At 39.8% G+C, this 22,983-nt stretch overlaps 2 protein-coding genes across 3 annotated transcripts; one reads left to right on the top strand and one right to left on the bottom strand.

The window, feature by feature from the left end:
• Positions 1-5,560: 5,560 nt before the first annotated feature.
• fbp1b (fructose-1,6-bisphosphatase 1b) lies at positions 5,561-9,598 on the bottom strand. Of its 2 annotated transcripts, none has more exons than XM_026298103.1 (8): positions 9,359-9,598; positions 8,651-8,813; positions 8,442-8,534; positions 7,850-7,990; positions 7,575-7,712; positions 7,317-7,436; positions 6,978-7,167; positions 5,561-6,738 (listed from the first exon to the last, which is right to left on the bottom strand). In XM_026298103.1, exons 1-7 carry the CDS (start codon positions 9,526-9,528, stop codon positions 6,979-6,981), a joined length of 1,014 nt encoding a protein of 337 aa, XP_026153888.1. In that variant the 5' UTR covers positions 9,529-9,598; the 3' UTR covers positions 5,561-6,738; position 6,978. The 2 variants fall into 2 exon arrangements, with proteins under 2 accessions (XP_026153888.1, XP_026153887.1); XM_026298102.1 differs by having other exon boundaries at positions 5,561-6,743; positions 9,359-9,597.
• Positions 9,599-14,239: 4,641 nt separating this feature from the next.
• On the top strand, positions 14,240-22,559 carry LOC113124150 (KN motif and ankyrin repeat domain-containing protein 1-like). Its single transcript, XM_026296621.2, has 11 exons — positions 14,240-14,310; positions 14,491-16,932; positions 17,449-17,550; positions 18,059-18,167; positions 18,268-18,423; positions 18,577-18,664; positions 19,167-19,386; positions 20,638-20,780; positions 21,249-21,449; positions 21,555-21,653; positions 21,754-22,559. Exons 2-11 carry the CDS (start codon positions 14,739-14,741, stop codon positions 21,814-21,816), a joined length of 3,375 nt encoding a protein of 1,124 aa, XP_026152406.1. The 5' UTR covers positions 14,240-14,310; positions 14,491-14,738; the 3' UTR covers positions 21,817-22,559.
• The last annotated feature ends 424 nt before the right edge of the window (positions 22,560-22,983 follow it).

The raw sequence follows: 22,983 nt of genomic DNA, 5'->3' as shown, positions 1-22,983 counted from the left end.
ATCAGAATCAGAATCATCTTTACTGGCCAGGTCTCTGCACACAAACAAGGAATACGACTCCAGTTCACTTTTAAACAGCTGAGACTAAACCAAATAACACCTCCCGGCCATAGTTGCATTTCACTTTTAGGGGTCCATAATGCATAGCAGAACTGAAATCCCATCAGTGCTGGATGTCAGCCAGATAAGAACAACAGCCAGATTCAGCGGAGCCAGCAGCTCTGTAAGATGGAACAGGCAGCTGCTCTCCCCCAAACTGTACCTCTCTAAATTACTCTAATACATCACTAACATTCTTTACTTTTACACCAAACCTCTCCGAGCGTTCTGGGAAATGTGAGTCATGTCCTTCACTTATTTCAAAAGACTACCTCTGGATATGCATCCTCTACATGCAGTTGTTCATGGCGACTTGCATATAATAGTGTTTCCAGAATTGGAATGCGGTTCCCAAGAGTAGATTTGTAAATACTCATGCAGAGACAGACATGCTCTTCAGTTTGTCTCCACTGCTGTCAGAAGTCATTACACACAAGCTGCACTGCCAGAACAATTCACTGAACTTTGTATTCAACTGCTTCCAACCCAGAGAGTGAGGCAGAGAGGGGGGAGGGATGAAAAGGAGTCAGTACTAAAGGGCTGCCAAGTGTTTTTCTGCCTGCATTTTTCATTTTTCTGTGGCTCATGGAAAAGTCTCAGATGTCTGTCTCAGATACGTTGATGTTATTTTTCTTCACTCTTTTCACATGAAAAGAGGAATTCGTATATCTCTTTAGCAAAAATATGGATGTAACTTTCTTTTTGTTTAGTCATGTCATGAATATACAATATACAGTAAATGCCATCAGATCTGGCATTACTGGATCAGATTGATTTCTAACCATGCTACATAAGTCAATAACTGCTGGATGGATTGTCATAAAGTTTTGTACTGACATTCAAGATCATCTGGTTTTTCCTCTAATGCCATCACAAGGTTGATATTTTAGTTTTTTAGAGAAATATCAAAAAGAAAAACTAATCAGATTATTGTGAAATTGGGCTCATCGAAGCTGCAGTTTTTCACTTATGCAGCGAAATATTTATCTACTATTCATCCACTAGATGGATTTTAGTGCTGATGGCAAATGTTAACATAATACAAGATAAAAATCATAAACATTACATCTGCTAAACTATTCTGCTCAGCATGTTAGTACTGACGTGAGCATGTTAGCGGGTAGGTCAAAGCACCATTAAGTATATTCCCACAGAGCATGGCTGTGTTTTCTCTCTGTGCTGTCCCCATGCTTTTATCATGCCAGTGAAGTTTCAGTACGGTACCACGTATCCTAAGTCCATCCCCTTGGGGTAAGCTACGCACCACAGCAGGGAAAGGAGTTGACTTTCAACTCACAGAAGAGGACAGTTCAAACATGGGTCATTGCAGCTGGAAGACAACCAAGTGTATTCAGTAAGTTATAATCCTCAAAGCAAAAAATTTGGACATGATATGATGTGAGGCTGAACTGATAACTTGGTCTGCTGGACTGGTTTCCCATCAGCAAGCCACTCAGATTCCTCAGGCTTGCTTCATGGAACAGATTAACACCACACAGGGAGAAAATCTGGATGACGTTACGAAAAGATTCCTACTCCTGTAGATTTTGCAGATAAGCAGGCAGAGCTGTTAAAACGATCGGAGCAGAGCATTAAACTTCAGACGCAGAAGGAGACACACGGATTTGCCATCACAAAGGAGAGTAATGGATAGTGGGTGCTGCAAGAGATTAATGACCCCTGCAGTAAAATCTGGGTTATAAGGAACAATAGAAAACCTTCTGGACTGCTTAGGCCTCATGTCTGCAGCTCCTCTGTGACACTGGTCAGATAATGCTAAGATACCAAAGCAATTTCTCTTCAGTACAAAGAAGAGAAGGCAAAACTCCCCAGAGCTTATTGATGGTATCTGTATCTAAAGCGAGAGGGGTGCAGCTATTACAGGAGAGAAAGAGACGGAGCATACAGGGATGACCTCTTCTCTCCTCTCCAAGTTGTGATCATGTATCTCTCCGAGAGGAAATAGCTGCAGACAGATATACCGCCACAACCGCAACACAGAGAACTCATTGTTCACTGCATCAAGACGTTAAACAAGAAAAGTGAAAAGAAGAAAATGACTGCCCAGCATCCCCATTGCAAGAGATGAAAAGAACAAAGGAAGTACACCATGTGGGAATGGCTAAAGCTTGGTAACTGAGAAAAAGTGTATTAAAACCTGCCTGGGAGGCTTCATCATCAAGCCTCTGAATATGCTTTAATCAGCTGCATTATGTTGATGAATACAGACAGTTTGATCAGGCACAATAATTTGTGCAGTGGCCCATTGAATCTTCATGTGACAGTGTAATGACTACTTATGCCAACCGCAATCTTTAATGTTATGGACTGCTGGGGCTGATGCCAAGAGAAATGGAGTTGGTTGTCAAATGCAGCCAGTCCTCTCAGGAGTTTTTGCTGTTTTATAAAACTCCTGAGAGCTTGAGAACACTGCAACTCTCACAGCTGCAGTAACCAGACTAAGAAAGAGGGTGTGTTTTTTGTGAAAGTTATCAGGAATAGTAAAACTAGACAGAAACTGCATCATGAGATTAATACACCACATGTGTTTACACAAACAGTCCTACAAGTAGGCAGGAGAAACAGCACAGAGTATTTCCGTGGTACTTTCTATTACTCAGTGTATTATGGCATCCTGCCAGCGTGTGGCACAATTTGAGCTCGAACATTAGGGTGTTCCAGGAAAGAAAAGAATCAGATGCTATCTTTACATTTAAGTGAGTAATGTTTGAGCAGAACTGATGATGCTGTCGGAATAGCACAGGTCATTGATCCCAGATTAAGTTCTAAAAATACTCCTAAGGCTGTCGGAAAGACGCAGAAAATGTGTGTTCTGGTTTGTGACATACACTAAAGGTGCATGTCAGCAGGAGCTGAAGCACAACCCCTGTGGATCCCACACTGGCTGAGTGTAAAACCAGTATAACGTACACAATGACTGTAGAAATGGTGCCAATGCCATTGTGAAAAAAAATACAATATACAAGCACATCCATTAATACAGTATGTTTTTGTGCAAGTGGTTGGAGAGGCCTGAAGTTTCGTGGATAGAGTCATTCCATCTATATTACAGTTGTTGTTCCTAACTTTAATACACACACAACCTTAGGAAGCACCGTCATTAAACTTCTGAAGATTCTTGTTGGAGATCAGGGCTTGTCTTCAGTGACAGTAACCACATGGATGCTTTTAATCCAAACACACCACCCATTGTCAGGCACAGCACCAGCGGTGGTCTGGGTCCAACTGTCCCCATCCCTGACACCATTAAATAAATCACAATAATCTGAGTGGACTTTTCCCACTTCCACACACAAATAGGAAAAAAACTCAATTACTACTTTATTCCAGCCAGTACAAATGAAAGATACTTTTGACCTGAGGCACTGCTGAGATTTACTTTGTGTTTATGCATTGTCAGCTATTTTGCAGAAATAGATTCTTTCCATAAGGAGCGATTAAGGAAATACTTTCAGCATGAACAGACTGACATTTAATAAACTCTGCTATCAAAGGGAAACTTGAGCAAAGTTACCGGATCAGTTCAAGTGTTAATGCTGCGTAGTAACAACAACTTTTTAAAGTGAAACTGCACTGAATTGCCCTGGAAACTTCAGTCACAGTTTATCTCATCTAACTTACATCAGTTCTGGTTGCAAATATCTCCTAAGTGATCAAAAAGATCAGAAAAAGATTTTCATTCACATCTAAATGTGTACAAAATGAAGTCTTTTAGATGTTTTGACTCTGACCTCCTAAATAACAGTATTTTTGGGGCAGGTGGTGGATGAAGAATGAGATACTAATTTGGGTATTTTCCAGACCAGTGTTGATGCAGGATTTCGATCAGCAGTTAGCTGCAGTGAGGGTGGTCTGGGATACAGAGTTTATGTTTAATTTAAACATAGGTGCTCTCTGTCTGCTGTCACTGCGCTGAGAAAAGCCATACTGAGTAGATAAACAAGAGAAGAGACAGTTTGTCTAATTTATAGTGAGATGGGTGAAGTTAGAAACTTTTCTTATGGCAGACACCCTGACAGAGAAAATCATGTTAATAAAGGAAGTCAGTGGTTGAATAGATATACAGAGACGGTCCTTTGAACATGAACTGAAACATCAGTCATTTTTTAAGCCTAGTAAGATATGAACTGCACTAGCACGGCACTTTTGTTTGGCAACATTTTCCTGCATTTCTTTCATTTTTGGATGAACAGAAAAGGTAAGATCTGTTATCTTTGTTACCTTTTCATGAATCAAACACCAGCAAAACAAAGGAGCTGTGAAGAGAGAGAGAGAGAGAGAGCAGGCTGTCGGTTGCAAAGACACACCACAGATGCATCACAATAAGACTCTTCATCAGAGTGTAAAGTAAACAGAGCCTGTCTGGACATGGGGCTGGATTTCAGTTAAGGGCTACAACAGAGAACAACAGGTACTGACCTGTCACTGTGAGAAGGAACAAAGTGCAAAACAGTGAAAGTCAAAGAGAAAGAGGCTATTTTCTGACATAAGACATTATATATGATGAACATTTACTCTTCAAATAAATAAAGTTAACCACTTTGCATAAGGAGCCATGATGCCATGACATGGTGAGAATTTTCTGGTATGCTATGTCCAACTCTTTCTCTGTTAGCTCATTTACAGTTTTCATTCTGTTAATAAATAGTCGAACAGAGACGCAGCCAGAACTCAGCAGCTGCTTTGAGATTAAACAGGAAATGCATCTACTGCATGTTGAGAAACAACCAGCTCCGTAAATACTCCCAATTATTCTTAATACCGATTTTAAGAGCATTAAGATATGTTGTCTCATCTTGCCCTTCGTACATAACAGCACACATATACATACTGTACTGTACATACACACACACCACACACAGTAGCAAGGGAAAAATAAACAGGCTGGGTTTTGCTTTTCCTGCAAAATCTAAATATTGACTCAGAAGCCTATAATCACACACAGTCTGAACAAAATCGAAATAAACAAGTGTGCCTGTAAAGTATAAGTGTTTGTGTGTCTCATGGGCACTGTGGCACTTGAATGCTGACGCTGACAAACCCATAAAAAAGGAAGTGGCTGAGTTTTTAGTGAATGCTAGACAATATGGACTGTATCTAGTGCACTGAAGATACATAAATTATTTGTCATTCTCTGAATACACAAAAGTGTTCTTTCAAACGGACTAACCGTCCGTCTCCCATCCAACATCTGCTTTGAATTCACATAATACCACTTTCATATGACTCACATACAATATTCTCACATCAAGAGGCTTTAAAATGTCAAGACATCAGTTAAAAAAAAAAAAAAAGAAAGAAAGAAAGGCAATAAAAATTTGTTATGTTCTCCAAAGAGCTTTAGCTCTTCATTGCCAAGTTTCCATGTGACATCAACGGTCAGTAATGCATGTAACTGTGTTATTACGGTGTTGTAATGTTGTTAAAAATCAGTGTCATATTCCACTTTCAGTCTATTTTTATTCCCTTTGCTGAAAGCTACGGTACAAAATCAGGAAGGATGTAGTCTGCACATGCAGACTTGGAAGGCATTGCTGTATGCACCATAATGACTGCTTTCCCAAAAAAGCTTGATTAATTAAATAAGACTTTTGTGTTGGTGTACAGTTGGGGCTTTTTATTTTTCCTCACTGAATCTTTACGGCTCATTAGCTCTATAAAAAAGCTGAAACATTTCTGGCTGTACTAAGGCCTGTGAGAGTGCTGCTGATGCCAGAAATCATCAGGGACAAACGAGGAAACACAATCTGAAAGAAAGTTATTAATGGAAATGGTCAAAGAGGCTAAAAAAAAAAAACACATGTTCCACTGGAATTTAAGTTAAGGTCCTCTCAGGTTAAGGACAGAGTTCAACATTTTGGAAAATACAAGAATTAATCTCCTCAACAGTTAAATGAGAAAATCAATACCAGCCTCAGATATAAAAAACGTCTATTAAATATTAAGCTGATTAGAATAAAGACGGGAGACAAGGGGGGACAGTTAGTGTAGGCTGCTCTGTCTAGAGGTAACAAAAACATTAAAGAAAAAAGGGAAGAATTTTTAGCAAGAATAAGAAAATGCTCATAGATAGCAGGACAGATGGACTGCTCAGATTCAGGAAAACTGCCCACAGAGAAACAGAATGATCAGAGTCTCACACTGGAAAATCAAAACTTACTGAGGGAAGCGAAAGAGCAGAACTCTCTTCTCCAGGCCCTTGAGTAAGACCTGAAGCTGCTCAGAGGTCAACACTTCACACTATACTTTGTAAAAGGTACAAATGTGTGCAATGGGTACACATCCTGCTATAGCTCAGTCCAAAACCTGGATCAGTGCATTCAAACATTTTGAACAGATGGCCAAATGAACATTTTTAAATGAATGATACAGGCAGAAATTATATGAGATGGATGCATTTTTACTATTTGTCTTATTTAAAAATACAAGATAGGCCTCTTCAAATAAAATACACAGCAATGAGCAGGAAATATAAGGCGGAGTTTCCAGGTCCAGTGACGCTCCTGGTTTTGTCATCAGTGCAGTGGAGGGAACGAGCATTTGGTGCTTAGCCCTGAACACCTTGATTGAATCCTTTGATTTGCTTTTTGTCCTGATTCAGGTTGCCCACTACCAGAACTGACCTGTCAAATTCATAACACACACACACACACGCACACACGCGCACACACGCACACACGCACACACGCACACACGCACACACGCACACACGCACACACACACACACACACGCACACACGCACACACACACACACACACACACACACACACACACACACACACACACACACTAATTACTCAGTGTCAATGTTTATACCCTCATGTAAGAAAAGGTTATAGACAGCAGCAATGAGTACCTCATTTGTTATGTTTCTTGTAAATGGCAAGATATTCCTGCACATCATCAGGGGATCCGAGGACCACGGGGACTCGCTGGTGGATTGTGGTGGGCTGGATGTCCAGCACATTCATAGACCCTGTAGTGGCCATGCCCCCTGCCTGCTCCATGATGAAGGCCATGGGGTTGCATTCATACAGTAGCCTCAGCTGAAAGGCAATATGTAGACTTGAACATACACAAAATAAATCCTCTGCATTTTATTGCAACTCAGCACAGATTTTCTGAAAATATTAAATAATATGGTAATAATTTAAAACTTTTTTTTGCCCCCGTTGCAGAAAGTCCAACCACTCACCTTGCCTTTTGGACTCTTGACATTAGCAGGATATAAAAAGATTCCTCCATACACCAAAGTACGATGAACATCAGCCACCATTGAACCAACATATCGGCTGCCATATGGAGCAGAACCATCCTAGAAACACAAATATGTTGTGTAAATTAATTAAGTCAATTTAATAACGATCACAATGAAAATATGTAACATTGATCATTGGTGGCTTGTGTTGCCAGTTCTACTTTAATGTATAAGCATTTCATTTATTGCTATTACCTCTGGGTATTTCTTCTTTTGTATGTACTCTGTCACATCTGGATAAAAGTGCTGTGCATATCCTTCATTCAAACTGTAGATTTTCCCCTTTTTCTTAATCTTCACATCTCGATCCACCAAAATGAACTCTCCGATTGCCTGAAAGAGAAATGTTAGCTTATCACGATGCAGTAACATACACAGTAATATTTGCAGAAATGAATCACAGCAGTGGAACAATAAAGTATATCAGAGAGAGTTTTGACACTAAATATTACAGTAAACATGGTACTTACAGGGTCAAGCATGAAGCAGTTCACTCCCTGACCAGTGGAGAGGACCATCATGGTGGCACTGCCATACAGAGCATAACCAGCTGCCACAATGTTCCTTCCAGGCAGCAGAGCGTCCTTCTCAGACGGCTCATCATCTGTGGTCTATGGGACAGCATGGGAAAAAATATCACAACAGGGTAGGTACTGTGTCTTCAGTCTTCAATAGGAGTGTTAAAGCAGAGGAACCAACCTTTTAACTTTTGGGTATGTAAAGTGTGTGATGACTATTTTTTCTATTTGAGTGGTCTTGAACTTACAGTTTAAAAAGAGCTAGTGTCTTATTCACAGAGTGAGTTACAGTTGTAACTTTTGGCAGCAGAGAAAAAAAACAGATCACCAAAGCCAATAGATTTCATCCTCTGGGGTCCAGGAACTAGAAAATTTAATAGCTTTCCAATAGTTGTAAAGTATTTGGTGAACTGGCCAGTGTGGTCTACATTACCATCCTCAGAGCAATGCTGCTAACTTGGCTAAAATATGACAAATCCTTGAGTTCAGTTGAATGGGCTAATAAACATGTTTGGCATCAACAGGCAGCATCATAGTTACTAACCTTTTTGTAGATAGCAAAAATTGTTCCAATGGAGACAAGACAATCAATATTTGAGGAACCGTCCAGTGGATCAAAACACACAATGTATTTTCCCTGTAAGTTGAGAAGAGTTTTATTAATATGTCAAATTACTAAAAACACCCAAAAGCTGAAAGGAGAGCGCAAATTCAAATGAACATAACGACATATAGAGAAAAGGGTGAACATACTCTGTTGTCTGGTTCCACAATAATGGCCTTCTCATCTTCTTCGGACACCAGCACACAGGAGGTGAAGGAGGACTTGATCATGTTAATGACCAGGTCATTGGACAGGACGTCCAGCTTCTTCACCTGGTCTCCTGTTACGTTGGTGCTTCCAGCAATGCCATATCTTACACGCAAAGAAAAAAAAAAAAAAAACAACATATGCAGAATGAAGTTTACAAAGTCTAAATAAAAGTTCAAAAATCTATTTATATGCAACTTAGTTTAGGAAACGTGACAATAGATCCACATTGTTTGTGTTGTTAAGCCCAGAGGCTGTAATTGTTTTTTTCCCCCCAACACAGCAAAGGTCTGAAAAGCCCATTATCTTCTTGACCTCTGCCCTGGGGGTTTGTACACAACATGTGCAGCGTTTACCTTTGGCCAGTGTCAAAACTGCTGATTCTAACGTTGCACTGCATGTTACTAAAACTAAACCAAGACGTCAGTCCCTGTTTAAATAAATGAAAACAAATGCACTAAGACTAATGTTAAAATAAAACAGTGGAAGTCATCAATTATTAGTGAACTTGATTGATTTATAAATATAGTTAGGTTACATCCTGTTTCCTTTCTTCATTAACTACATTTACATTGATTTTCAGGTGCATGCGTGCTTCTGCTCTTATCCCTACTCTGGATAAAGAGGTAAAAACAATAAAGACTACTCACAGGTTTGCGATCCCAGCCTTCCTGACAGCTGTGGAAATGGCCTTGACAGCTGTGCAGATGGAGTTGAGCAGGTTTGTCAGCTCTCCTGTTCCCTGGGCTTTCCTGCCCTCCTCCAGAACAAACCTGGTGAGGGTGAGCACGTTGGTATCAAAGGATCCTTTTTCAGACATGCTGCTGTCAGGTGTGGACCTGGGACCTAATGCCTTATGTGAAATAGGTGAGCGTTGCCCCAAAGTTAAAAAGTGGACTCTACAACAGAGATAGGTGAAGGCATGGGGGAGTGCAGCGCTTCCAACCAATCACAAGTGTCCTTTCTCACAGCCAGATAATGATTTGATCACTTCTGTAACTGAGAGTTTAAAAGACCAAAGTTCAAAGATAGTGGACATTTTTTATTTTAAAGTAACAAAGGACTGATTCAGTCTTTGCTCATACATTGATTTGTTTTTCTTTATCACTCTACTTACAGTGCGTCACCAAATGCTTTTAAAATGCCTGATTATTATAACTCACTACCTGGATATAAACAAATGTCCATTGTCTGAAACGGCACAAACCATTTGTCAGATTTACTTACAACTAAACACTTCAGGCTGCAATATACAGCAAACTGTGCACAGCTTATTCTGCACATGGTTGAACTGGTCTGGATACACCTCAGTAAGTGGTTAAACATGCTTTCACCACATGATTCTGAAGAAGTGTAAAGTTCAAATCATGGGACTCACATCCTTGTCTACCTACTTGTTTTTAAGCTATTAAGGGCCTTTCATTTTGCATGTGCTAAGATTTCCAATAAATATTATTCACATTGAAAGAGAAAAGTGGTATATGTCTGTGTGTCTTTGTCGTGCATACAAATAATTAGTTTATGGTGTAAACATGAGAAAGTAAACAGATTTCACATGGTCCATGGAATTACCTAACATGCACTGTAATCTTTCTTGAAATGTGTCAGACAACCTGAAGCAAAGTTGATCTTTGAACTTAGGGTAAATCATGGCAACCACTGTGATGCGATAGCTCAACATGCTAAGTATTTCAAGGTGATAAACTCACATTTGGAGACGGATGTGCCACAAAATGAAACAACCGATTCTGCTGTAATAGGTATACACAAACAAAATTATTAGGTTTTGTCAGTAAAGCAAATATGTTGGTCTGGGGTCAAGCCCAAAATGTATTTCTCTACTATGTCCACATGATGGCACTATGCAGTTTACAAGCTGCTGAATTTAAATAAAGTCTAAGCAGACTCAGTGCTATGGAGAAGAATACTGCATTAACATCTGCTGCTGATTCTACTGAGCCCTGCCCTTAAATCATATGAGTTCTGTAGTTCCTTGGATTCCCTTTATTCTTCCCTTAATAACCACTCACACAACTCTGATAAGGTACAATATCATCCGTAACGTATGACTATATCCACACAGGACATTATTTATTACTTTTCATAATTTTATTACCTTTATTTTTATAAAATTTAAGAAGTCCTCCATCCTACAGAAAGCTGTAAGAAAGCTAGAGGCTTCTGAGACAAGAGACGAAAAAAAAAAAATCATGTAATCTTTATGCTGTGTAACTGAGTCAATAGAAGGAAAGACATCATCAATATTTTACCAGGTGTTATTCATCACCTGGTTCCCAGGTGCACCTGGTGTGTATGTTGACACAGTGACTGACCGAGTCCTGCAGGATGAAAACTCCTCTCTCGCTCTCTGGACTGGCACTTCACAAGCAAAAACAAAACAGGGATGAGAGAGAAATCTGAAAATCTAAAAATGCTATTAGATCTTTCCCATCTGATACGGCTACTGTGACGACATTTTCGATCTCCCTCATCACCCAAACGTGTTATAGGTGTTCACCACTTCATCTTGCACAGGTATGCGACTTCTCATTGATTTTTCAGGTTATATTTAGGCTGGTAAGGTGCATACACACACATTTGCAAACAAAAAATAACCTAAATCTTAAAAAAAAAAAAATATATATATCAAGTAAAAGTTTTTCAGCATCACACAGTTTAATGGTTCATGTTGTTTGCACCTATTTTGACCACAAGGTGTCAGGCTTTAGCAACACCCAGTCCTCTCACCACTGTTGTAGGTGGTAATGAGTCAGTGCATGTACTTGTCTCTTAAGAAGACATTTTGCAGTTACTAATGATAGAATATATTATTTTTCAGGGATGCCTGCCTGTTACAGCAGGTTCTGCTGTGTCAAAAGGTGAATAGTTTGCTGATGAAATGCTTTTTACAGTATGAATTATATCTTCCTAAAACCTCCTTAAAAATAGGAAGAAAGTTAAACTGAGCCCAATCATTTTGGCTTGTGATGCTTTAAGAAAAAGATAATATGTACTTCTGACTCCTGCTGTTTTAAGTTCAAATAATCCAGCATTTCTTCCAAACAAAAACACATAGGTTATTTATTTGTTGATTGATTGATTTTCTGCTTACCTGCTGCGTTATGAAATTTCCTAACCACTCAGACTTGTTTGTGGGGGTCTTAACCCCCAAGTTCAGAACCATTGGCTTAGGCTTAAATTAAAAAAAAAATTTATTTCAACAGCTGCATCGCATTAGTGTTGGATGTTTTGCAGTAGTTCAATAGAAATTCTGAAGTGTCATATACTAGATTACAGTGTTAATTATTATACAACTTCTTTCTCATAGTTTTTATGACAGTTTCTACATGACTAGCTTGTGTACTGTATTATCTAATAAATATAACCTTACTAAATCTCATGTTGTCATAAAGGAAATGGCAAAACAAAGGGCTTAGGAGCAGGCCTAAACGCAGACATAAATGACAGGCTAGGGGATACAGACTAAAAATTTAATTAGAACACGCGCACGCGCACGCACGCACACGCACGCGCACACACGCACACACACACGCGCGCGCGCGCGCACACACACACACACACACACACACACACACACACACACTGCAGGGAAAACAGGAGGCAAAGACAACTCCCAGGCAGGGGTAGAACATAATAAAAATATGTCCAAACAATCCAAGGAAATAGACAAGATCTAATCCAAAAACCCAGGCTGTGTGCACAAGCATATCTAAGGGTAAGGTAAATCCAAAACCAGGTAACTTAGGGTGAGTGGCTAGACCATTGTGACTGTAAAGCACAAAACACAATCTGACAGAAGACAAAGGACATCAACACGGTATTCACACTGGGGAGCTGATTAGGGAAGTGAAAACAGGTGTAGTGGATGTGGGAGTCAGGACTAGATAAGGAAAGAATGAGGCAGGTGTTCAGGGAAGAGTCAGAGGGAAAGTTCAGGGACACTGGGAGTTTAAGTCAAAAAATTTTGAATTTCAAAAAGAGTGATAGTAATTGCAGTCACTAAAGTAACCCATTTTTACACAAAGCATTTATTCATGTGCCAAACACATTAGCACACAGAGGGAGCATCAGTCTGTGTGTAATTTAATAAATGATGACTCAAACAAGGTTATGCAAGTTGCTTTGTGAGTTAAGATGTTCTATATTTATCTTATAATTAAACAATGCCATAATAGTACCTTGCTTTGGCTGACTTAAAAGGCATAGAGCATACATTTAAATCTAATGTTTATTTTTCCTGTGTTGTCTCCTTAACCCATCCATATCTTATATATCAGTTCCATATTAGATTTTTCATGCATTTCTTCTGTCTCCTAAACTTTATTTCCCCCTAACTCCCTCTATAACATTCATCTGAAAGCACAAGAATAGTACTTATAGTCCCTGTGACTGACTAAAGAAAACCTGATAAACTTATTACCTGAGGCTGGATGACACATCTTCATTCAAACAGGCTTTGTTTGAAAAATAGTGTCTTTAGACTCTGTGATACCTGTTTATATAATAAATATATATATATAATGATATATTGTTGTTGTTTATTGTCTGCTTTTGCAGCTGGAACAGTCAAAGCTTTCATTGTCATTTATTTCTCATTCTCCACATGCTGAAAACAAAAGGCGCTTGCTGATGAGAAAGTGATGCAGCATTGCAATGCTGTGAGTCATTGTTGTGCACTGAGGCTCAGCCTTTTGCTCACTGTACTTGCAGAATAAACTGTAATATGCCATGGCCTGGTATAGCATTTCCTTTATGTAAGCATTGTAAGGTTAGCTGTTATTGACTGCTGCAACTGGGCTAGGAGAGAGAAAGAGCTTGAATTAGTGATGCAGTAGAAGCTTAAATCTAAAAGATTATAATCATGATTTGGGGGATACTTAATACAGATTTAGTGACTTATCTAAAGTTCCTGCTGGATATAAAGTCAGCTCTCCTTTTGTGATACTTCTTGAAACATTCAGGACTCAGGACAGTTACATCTTGAGAAATGTGCCAGGTAACCATTACCTTTATTATACTAATAACAAATGCCATTGTTTTCATTACTTTGTACATATTTAGTAATTTTATCTATGTGTAATGCACAAAATGTATACAGGTGTAAAATGGAACTGTTAAAAAGAAAAAAAAAACTACAAAAGGACATCATCATTTTAAAGTGTTCAGCATTTTCTATTCAAATATATAGTCATAGCTGTTTCATGAATTATAAATGCATTTGTGTTGAGTCTTTGTTAAATAAAAAAAGATTTCAGTTACTGTTTTGTTTATTCAATGGCTGAAACTCTTGTAAGATGTCTGTGGCTGAGAGAACCTGCCAAGAGTATGGTTGGGCATTTAGAGGGAGAGTTGCAGGGTAATTATATAGTAGGTTCAGACTATGTAGAGAGACATACCATTTAGAGAGAAGTGACTACTGAAAACAGTGACTACACAGTTGGTAAATCCTCTACTGTCCCTCCTCTGTCCCTCCTCTTCTTAAGGGACAGGCTCTGAGAGATTATAGTCAAAAGCTTTTTGGGGTGACAGACAGACTTTGGGCTCAGATAGAAATAGTCGCTGATGAGGATACAAAACTAAGGTAAGGGGGGGGGGGGGGGGGGGGGGGGGGGACTAAGGAGAGAAATTATATAGTAAAAAGCAGAAGATTATATTTTCCATAGAATATTGTCTGTTTTGCCAATGATATTTTGTATCCGTTTTAGAAATTTCACTTTCCATCCCACAGACTGAAGTATTTTTTCCTCTGCTGGTGTAACAGGTGAAAGCACAGGCGGGTGTGTTCCTCATTACCTGGGGACTGACTACAGTCATCAGCCACACGTGGACTACCTCAGGTGTACGGACAGTTTCCAATACGGCTCCACCATTAAGCGGTTAAGCCTTAAGCGGAGGCCCAAAGTGGCCATCAATAATGTGGAAAAAAAACAGAGTGGCATTTCTTCCAGCCTGTGGCATTCTGCAGAATCTTTGTTAACATCTAGCAGTGATGGTACAAGACTACTGGGCATGTCTTCAACAACCAGAGGTCGACCTCCTCTTCCTCCACCACATGGTTCATCCTCAGATAACAAGCCTTCAATGAATGAGGCACCAACAACGTCTCAGATAATAAATGAGTCAAAGCCTCAGCCTGCTACAAGATCTCTGGCTTTACAAAGACAAAGCCCCCTGGTGGAAAAGACTAACGTGGACACCCATAAATACTTGGATCAGGAGATAACAAACCAGCCTCCACCTCAGCCCCATCCCCGTCGGCGACTGGCAAGCTTTGGAGGGGTGAGCTCCACAGAGACACTCTCTCCCTTCACTGGCGTGGGTGCATATAATCAGAACAACAATGGGAACAAGCCTACTGGCACAGGGGGTGATATGCATGTTCACCTAAGTGCGTCCCTGGGCAATAGAGGTAGCACTGGCTGTCTTAGGTTGAGTCCACAGAGTTCTGGTAGAACCACCCCAGTTACAAGTCCTGGCTCCATGCACCTGCAACATGTCCGTGACCAGATGGTAGTAGCTCTGCAGAGGCTGAAGGAGCTGGAGGAGCAAGTGAAAATCATCCCTATCCTCCAGGTAAAAATCTCAGTTCTTCAGGAGGAAAAGAGACAACTAGTCTCTCAGCTCAAGAACCAGAGTGACCACGAGGACATGAATGATGTTATCAGGAGGACAGTACGTACCAAAGAAAGATGTGACATTGAGAACAAGGTAAATATTGATGAAGCACTTAAGAGTAAGGTGAAAAGTGGCAGAAGTGACCTCAGGGAGTTCAGGACACTGACTACACAGATGCAGACATTGGAAAAAAACATCAAGGGAGGATATTTGCAAGCAGGTCATGGAAAAGGACCCAGCTCTCTGCAAGACAAAGCCATTAAATCAGTGTCAGTTGGAACTGGTAAAGATATAAATACCAAATCTGTGTACAATGATCAGGTAGAGAAGAGGTCTATTGCAACAGAAGTATCTGAACTTAATCTTGGAATTTACAGTGAACGGGAAACAGAGCTTGAATCCCAACATCTAATCATTGGTGCCCTGAAGGAGAAAATTTGTCATTTGGAAGCAAAACTGAAAGAATCGGCTCTCCAGACAGAGATGAGCCGTTTGAAACTGGAGCTTCAGGCTGCAGGAGCTAGGAATCGAGCTGATAAAGCTTCTCTTGCTAAGCCATCCACTGCAAGCACAGCCACTGAGGCAAGGCCTAGCACCATAAACCAGGGAGTTGGTAAGCACATAGAGGTCCGAGATGCAAGCACAGGAGAAGCGACGCAGGTCAAGACTGTAGGAGTAACATGTTGTGGGCCTGAGCTTAAGAGTGTCTGCACAGGATCAGATGTACCAATGAGCCACTGGGACATCAGAGAGCGAGTAGAAACCATGGAAAATGGTGTAGGGGAGCATGTTTTTACAAACACACAAGGAGTAGGGACAGAGCTGACATTATGTGATGCACAAACCAACACAGAGGTACCTATGGAAAATCTAGGACCTAAGAAAGGAAAGATTAAGTATCGTTCAGTGGCTTGTGGAGACTGTTCTGTTGATGTGATCATCTGTGAGGCAAAGGAAGTGGTCTCTCAAGGTATGGCCACAGAACCAGTCAGAGGGGTTGAAGTGGGAATCATGGCGTCACCCCAAACAGCATCACAGCGGATCAACACTGAAACCAGTTCAGTGTCTCGCTTTACAAACACCAGGCATGCCTTCAACACCGACTCCAGCACTAATACTCTCCTCAATACCCACGACAAGCACACCAACACTACTCGGACTGTTACTAGCACTGTGTCTGTAGGAAACAGATGCACCCCAGAGACTCGCACAATTGGTGTAGGGACTGCAAATATGTTAGAAAATGCCATGAAACAAAAACCAAGGGTTGTAACCAAGGTAACCAAAGACACTGGTGTGGGCTTCACAAACATTAATGAGAATTTCCTGATTGGCCTGAAGACCCGAAATATGGCCTCTGGACCATCCCATTTGCCAGACCCCATGAAGACAAGGAGCATTGGTGTAGGGGAGGGCAAGATACGGGATTTGTCAGCTTCCTCCTGTACACCAGGCCAGAGTTCCCAGCAGTCAGCACAGTCCCAGTGGGATTCTGAGCTAAACCATTACATACAGAAGCTGCAGAGACTCCTTAGAGAACATGGAGACCTGCTCACAGAGGACTACACTGGGCAGAACAGCAGCCAAGGTAATAACAGCTCTAAGATATCCTGCAACAACAAAGCTGCAGCACCAGGAGGAACAGAAGTCTATTGTTTACATTCTCAAGTACCAGGTAGCACTGTAGGGACCTTTCCAGGTATCCTGTGGAGGTTCCTTCTAAACATGTATTCATGTTTAGCATATATCAACCAAAAAGTGCTATGTGAATCATTTTAGACTTAGCAAATATGTTAAATGTATTTCCTCAAGCAACATTTGCAAAGCTGATTTAAGAAAAAACATTTCACCACCTGTAGTGTTTACTGCACATCTGTCTCTCTTTTTTCCACATTTTTTGTTGGTACATTGAAACAGTTCTTGGCACCTGGTATCTGCCTGTTGATGGTCAATGGAATAGCATGGAACCAAGGTTCAGCATTAGTACCATTACTCTATAGCACCACTAGTGATCAAAAGCTCCACTAGATACCTTTAAGATTAAATAAAATCTGGAATGTCATGTTTGTACTTTCACTGTTTCACTCCACATCTCTACTTTCAGGTGACCAAGCAAAGCCAGGGATCTGTCGACAGGGCGGTAATGAATCCGAGGTGAAAAGAATGATACAAATGCTAGAGCAACACACATCCTCTGATTCGCGAGGTAAACATGCCTGTGTGCCAGTGTGGTATAACCTCAGATACTTTCCAAGCTAATCTTCATTGGAAACTCATTAAGCATTAGGTGAATAACAATATCGTCTGTGTGAAAGAAGTGTAGTTTAAAAATATTCCTTTTTCAGACAGCTGCAGTCTCATTTTCAACTTATAAGTTTAGAGGAAGTGGCTGCCTTTGGTTTGGCAAGTTGACTTTCTGAGGGATACACTTGCAATGTTTGGAATGATATCTGGTTTTGGAGGGCGCCTCATACCACATAGCAGTTTGTGGCTGAAAGGCTAAAATTGAACAGCTTCGTAGGAGGAACTTGTGTCAGAGAATGTTTTCTCTTTAAAATGAGACCTTCGGATTTGTAAGAAAACATAAGGCATAATGAATATACAGTATCCTCGCTGGATTGACCTGTTTTTTTATTTACACTGCATTTATTAAAACAGAGTGTAGATGCCAGGCTGATAAATTAAGTGCTGTGTTGTTCAATCATTGTTTCTAGACAGGTCAACTAATACTGGTGTGCTGCAGTCTGTAACGAAGAAACAGAATGGTGGCCAAGGCTGTAGCAGCAACAGGAAAAGCATGAAGTTTATGAGGGTGACCGCAGGGTAGATATCTACAGCCTAAACTAATATTGTACTTCAACTATGATTGAAGAGGCATGTCTACATAGTTGCAGTGTGTTAAACTCCTGTGTTTTGTCCTTAGATTGGACCCTGTGTCATCACTTGATCTCACAGTCAGTGAGAAGGTTAATTCTGAGGACAAGGAAAGCAGAAGGAACACAAAACCAAAGGACACTTCTCCAGATGCGATGCAAGTAAAAAAGGGCAAAGGTGGCTCCAAAGGGTCTGCAAAACAGAGGTAATGTAGTTGTCTTAAGAGCTTCAAGGCAATATAACTGTTCAGTTGGCTAAAATTTGTGCATTCAAAAGCACCAGTCTTGGTATTGTACTGTCTAACCTTTAAGAGGCCTGAACCCATACCCAGAAACCTGTAGCATTTTATTCCTTTCAGGTGTAAATTAAGTGAAAAGATGTTTTCTGCTTGCCAAGCCTTAAAGAAGCATCTGAGTGATGACACAGCTTTATCCTGCAGGGACTTGGTATGTTTTGTTTGCTATATTAAGTGTGAAAGCCACTGGAAGTCATTGTTTGTATATGTCTGTGTATGTATGCATGTTTTGCATGGGTGTGGAGACATGCGGGGTGTGTTCAAGAGAATGAGCCTCCGCGCATTTACAGTGATGTGGTTAACAGCTGGGGAGATAGGGAGCTCAATAAAAGTAGTAAATTTAAAAGGCAAATGATATTTTGGGAAAAAAACATGACTAACAAAATTCTCAATGTGCTCCATAGTTTTTGCTGATGAAATTAAGATTGCTAAGCTTCTCCCTTTATGATTTTGTTTTGGAGATTCTTATTATGACTTGTTGCTTTATGGTTTTTTGTTCTTTCAGCCACATCCCTGCAATTACAAAATGTTCCTATCAAGTCAAAGTACAATTTGCTGTATTCACTTTGAATTATGGCAACTTGCACGGCATTTATGAGCACACATAAAAACCACAGATCTATGGGTGTTTTGTATTCTTTTGCCTCTTGCAGCATGACTGTCTAGAAACTCTCCAGCAAGAGTGGTTCTCAGTGTCCAGTCACAAGTCAGCTACTCCTCACACTGTGGATGACTACTTGTCAGCATTGCAGCTCATTTCACCCTCAGTGTTGCAATGTGTAGTTAATATGACTGACAGCAACGGAAACACAGCTCTGCACTACAGTGTGTCCCACTCCAACTTTGGCATCGTCAAGAAATTACTTGATGCAGGTACAACAATACTCAGTCACTGTGTATTTGTAACAATTCTAATTTTCTTAACTGAAGAGAATAAGTTTGATTTCATTAGTTTGTTTTTAGAGCAAAATAAAAAAGGTTACAGAAAAGTGATTCTGCTTCCTCAGTTCAGAAACTGCCACAGTATTTCTTTCAATGGAATGCCACAACAATAAAAAAGAAAACAGTATTATAGAAGTAGTATTTGTAGTATAAATAGGTATTTTTCTCATGTCTTAATGAGAAAGATTAATTTGAAGCATCTAAAAGCAGAATTGCATATTTTTGTTCATCAAAATAATTGTTAAAATGCTTTATTCAGTTTGCTAATTCAAGGAAGATGTAGTTTAAAAATCCACTTTCACATGTATAATGAATAGTTCCAACCTTTTCTCCAGTGTGCACAGGAAACAAACGTTCGGAATAAAAGTCAGGAGTAGTCATTTAAAACACTAATCAATAAAGCTTGAGCAGAAAAACACTGAAAAGCCATCCTAATGGAGGAGGTGTTACCATGCTTTCTTACCTTTATCTGAAAGATTCCTGCGATGTTGAGAAGGGTGCTCTCAGCACCCTCCCTCTCTGAAGGTCTCCCTCTGGTTGGTCTAAGGCCATGTGGAATAGAAGAATATAATCAACAAAAAAAAATTGTATGACATAAATTTATCAAGACTGTTATTTTTGCAATGTTGCGGTGGAAGAAGCATGACTAAAGGCTTTTCATTATGTTGTTTTAAAACGAGGACATGTGCCAAACAGAAACCAGTGCTGAAATGCATCCAGAACTTCAGGGCATTCTTTATCTGACCATTAGAAAATGGACACCATTTGTAAGACTGAGCCAGTGTAGTTTGATACTTAACATTATGCACGAGTGAGTGTTTCAGCAAATATGTGAAATTTCAGCACACTGGAAGTACTGAGGGCTTTTAATTACACAGAAACCACAGTTATCTGAGGACACTTTGGGCAAAGTTAAAGGGAATTTTCCATCATTGCTGTTATATAATTAAAGCATCTCTTGGGAGTCCTGACATTTTTCCATCTTTGTGAGTATACACCGGTTTATACAAGTGACCTTTGATGTACTTTACTTTGAAAAGGCCAATTTTGCACAGATGTTTTTCATAGTATTAAATGTGGAACAGTCAGTGCAAGTATCACCAATAAATACTGGTATAAAAATTTTTTTTTTCTTTGCGGTCTTGTGTTTTCCACTGGGGCCAATTGACCATCATCCTGCAGAGGTGTGTAAAGTTAATCAACAGAACAAAGCAGGTTACACGCCCATCATGCTGGCTGCACTTGCAGCTGTGGAAACTCCAGAGGACATGAGAGTGGTGAAGCAGCTCTTTACAAAAGGGGACGTCAATACCAAGGCCAGCCAGGTCAGTCTGTTCTCAGGTAATGGCTGCAGGGTCAGCCTGTCAGACTCTGTTTGTCTAAACTGGCTCCATACTGCTTGTTGTTGATGCTTCTTTCATTTTATACATTGATGTTGGTTTACTACATTAGTAGTCATCAGTCACATCAATGTGATGTATGTAATTTTGCTAATCCTTTCTTTTATACATCTGTCATTTCCTAATGATTTGGAAAAATGAAGAATTTGGGGAAAAAATTCCAAAATGAATTTACATTCATAGGCTCTATCTATTCATTTATTATTAGAAACGTTCCAAATTGCAGGTTTTCTTTTAAGAAGTGTTCCATTTTTGTATTTTCGTTTGACCTGTGCATTGACGAAAAGACCTGAAGTTATGCCGGCAATTAACTGGAATTTGAAGTGTTTGAAACGCATAGACTCAGCATCAATAACCCTGTTTCTTGTGTTTGAACTGCCTTGTGCTGTCTAGGCCGGTCAGACAGCTCTGATGCTGGCTGTGAGCCACGGCAGGATGGACATGGTGCAGGCGCTCCTGGCGCAGGGCGCAGAGGTCAATCTCCAGGATGATGAGGGCTCCACAGCACTGATGTGTGCGAGCGAACATGGCCATGCTGACATCGTTAAACTACTGCTGGCACAGACAGACTGTGACGCCGCCCTGACTGACAGTGTATGACAGTCACAGTCAGAGAAATAAAGGGGTTCAATGCTGTATAGAATTAAACACATGCTTTATGCTTTTCTCACATCAACACTTTTCTTTGCATGTTTACAGGATGAAAGCACAGCCCTGTCCATTGCATTGGAGGCAGGACATCATGATATTGCAGTGCTCCTTTATGCTCATGCCAACTTCGCCAAAGGACAGACAGGAGTATGTTTTTTTAACACTTAAACTTAATATATATATGCAGGTTTTTAAAAAAAAATAAATGTAACCTTTTATTATGTTTGTTTGTGTTCTATTCTAACAGGCAGTGGCTCGTCACAGCGCCAAGTCTCTCTCCTCCTCTGATACTAGAAATATCTTTGAATGAGGAGATGTCCCAAAGCCTGAATGGATGCTTCATGAATCTTATTTACGAGCTGATTCTGTATTAAAGTCCCCAAAGCAAAAGGGTCATTGCATAGCAAAGTGTACTCAGTAGGTAATATATATGCATGGCAGAGTATATTTCTACATTATGGTCACAGTGTACTGTAATATTCAATATATCTGCAGGCATCTATTACATATTATCACCAGTGATTCTTAATTATTCATTATTTCTATAACTAATATGAATATATAATGATAACACAATTCCAGTATTTTATAATTATTGCATAAGTTCCACAATAGAGAAACATTTAAAGATATGAGTTAATATGTAAAAGTTTTTTTTAAATATAAATTCATACAAATACAAGAAACAAAGTTTGAGTTAGGATGATGTCAGAGGCAGACCAGCTGTTTCCCACTGTTTCTACTCTTCATGCTAAGCTAATATAATTGCTAATATAATTGGTTGCAGGCTTGATCTTTAATAGACATGCATATGGATGGAATTCGTCTTTGCATGCAACTATTGGCAAAATGTTGAGCTACTCCTTTAAGAGGCGTCTGTATAGTTTTGACACTGACAAAGACTGAACAGCCAAATGTTTAATTCCTCTTTCAAGTCATAGCTCATCATTGACTGCAATGCTCTGTCCCATAATTACCATTACATATATTTACTGTTGCACATTATTATTATCCATTTCATGAAGGCAAATTAATAAAACTAATGCAAAACAATGATTTGTATTGTTCTGCACTGGGTTAGAGTTTAACTGAGTTTGTGTCTGCACTATATCCCTCTCTACTACTGACTCCTGACCAAATGCAGAAAGACACCTCCCAAAAAGTTTGGATACGTGTGTAAAAGCTATGACGAAGCCCTTTTTTTTCCTACATTCACCACATTTGAATTTCAGCAGGTTTCTGGGGTGAATGTTTTGTCACGTTAGTCACTAATTAAGTAACTCAACCAGCTGAACCTTCACTGAGCCATCAACACTTCTTTCCCCATGTTCCTGTCTGGCACCACATTCATTAATTTCTTCACACCTGGCTCTCTGTTCACCTGAAAGACAGAAACTACTCAGCCCTCTCACCTTTTCCATCTCAGGACATATTGTCCTCTATGTTTCTTCCTTCCTCACTTGTTTAACTATTCATT

This window comes from Mastacembelus armatus, chromosome 12, assembly GCF_900324485.2.
Source record: "Mastacembelus armatus chromosome 12, fMasArm1.2, whole genome shotgun sequence".
NCBI lineage: Eukaryota > Metazoa > Chordata > Actinopteri > Synbranchiformes > Mastacembelidae > Mastacembelus > Mastacembelus armatus.
Note: the sequence above shows the minus strand (reverse complement) of the source record. Positions and strands in the feature narration are given on the sequence as shown.

Bases quoted from the DNA above. Each gene is read 5' to 3' on its own strand.
- fbp1b (XM_026298103.1), bottom strand. From the start codon at position 9,528: ATGTCTGAAAAAGGATCCTTTGATACCAACGTGCTCACCCTCACCAGG. The intron at 8,814-9,358 runs GTGAGTAGTCTT...TTTGCGTGTAAG, and splicing joins AAGGCTGGGATCGCAAACCT to ATATGGCATTGCTGGAAGCA. The intron at 7,437-7,574 runs GTAATAGCAATA...TTGTGTTTCTAG, and splicing joins AAAAGAAGAAATACCCAGAG to GATGGTTCTGCTCCATATGG.
- LOC113124150 (XM_026296621.2), top strand. From the start codon at position 14,739: ATGTCTTCAACAACCAGAGGTCGACCTCCTCTTCCTCCACCACATGGT. The intron at 16,933-17,448 runs GTAATAACAGCT...CTCTACTTTCAG, and splicing joins TGGGCAGAACAGCAGCCAAG to GTGACCAAGCAAAGCCAGGG. The intron at 21,450-21,554 runs GTATGACAGTCA...GCATGTTTACAG, and splicing joins ACGCCGCCCTGACTGACAGT to GATGAAAGCACAGCCCTGTC.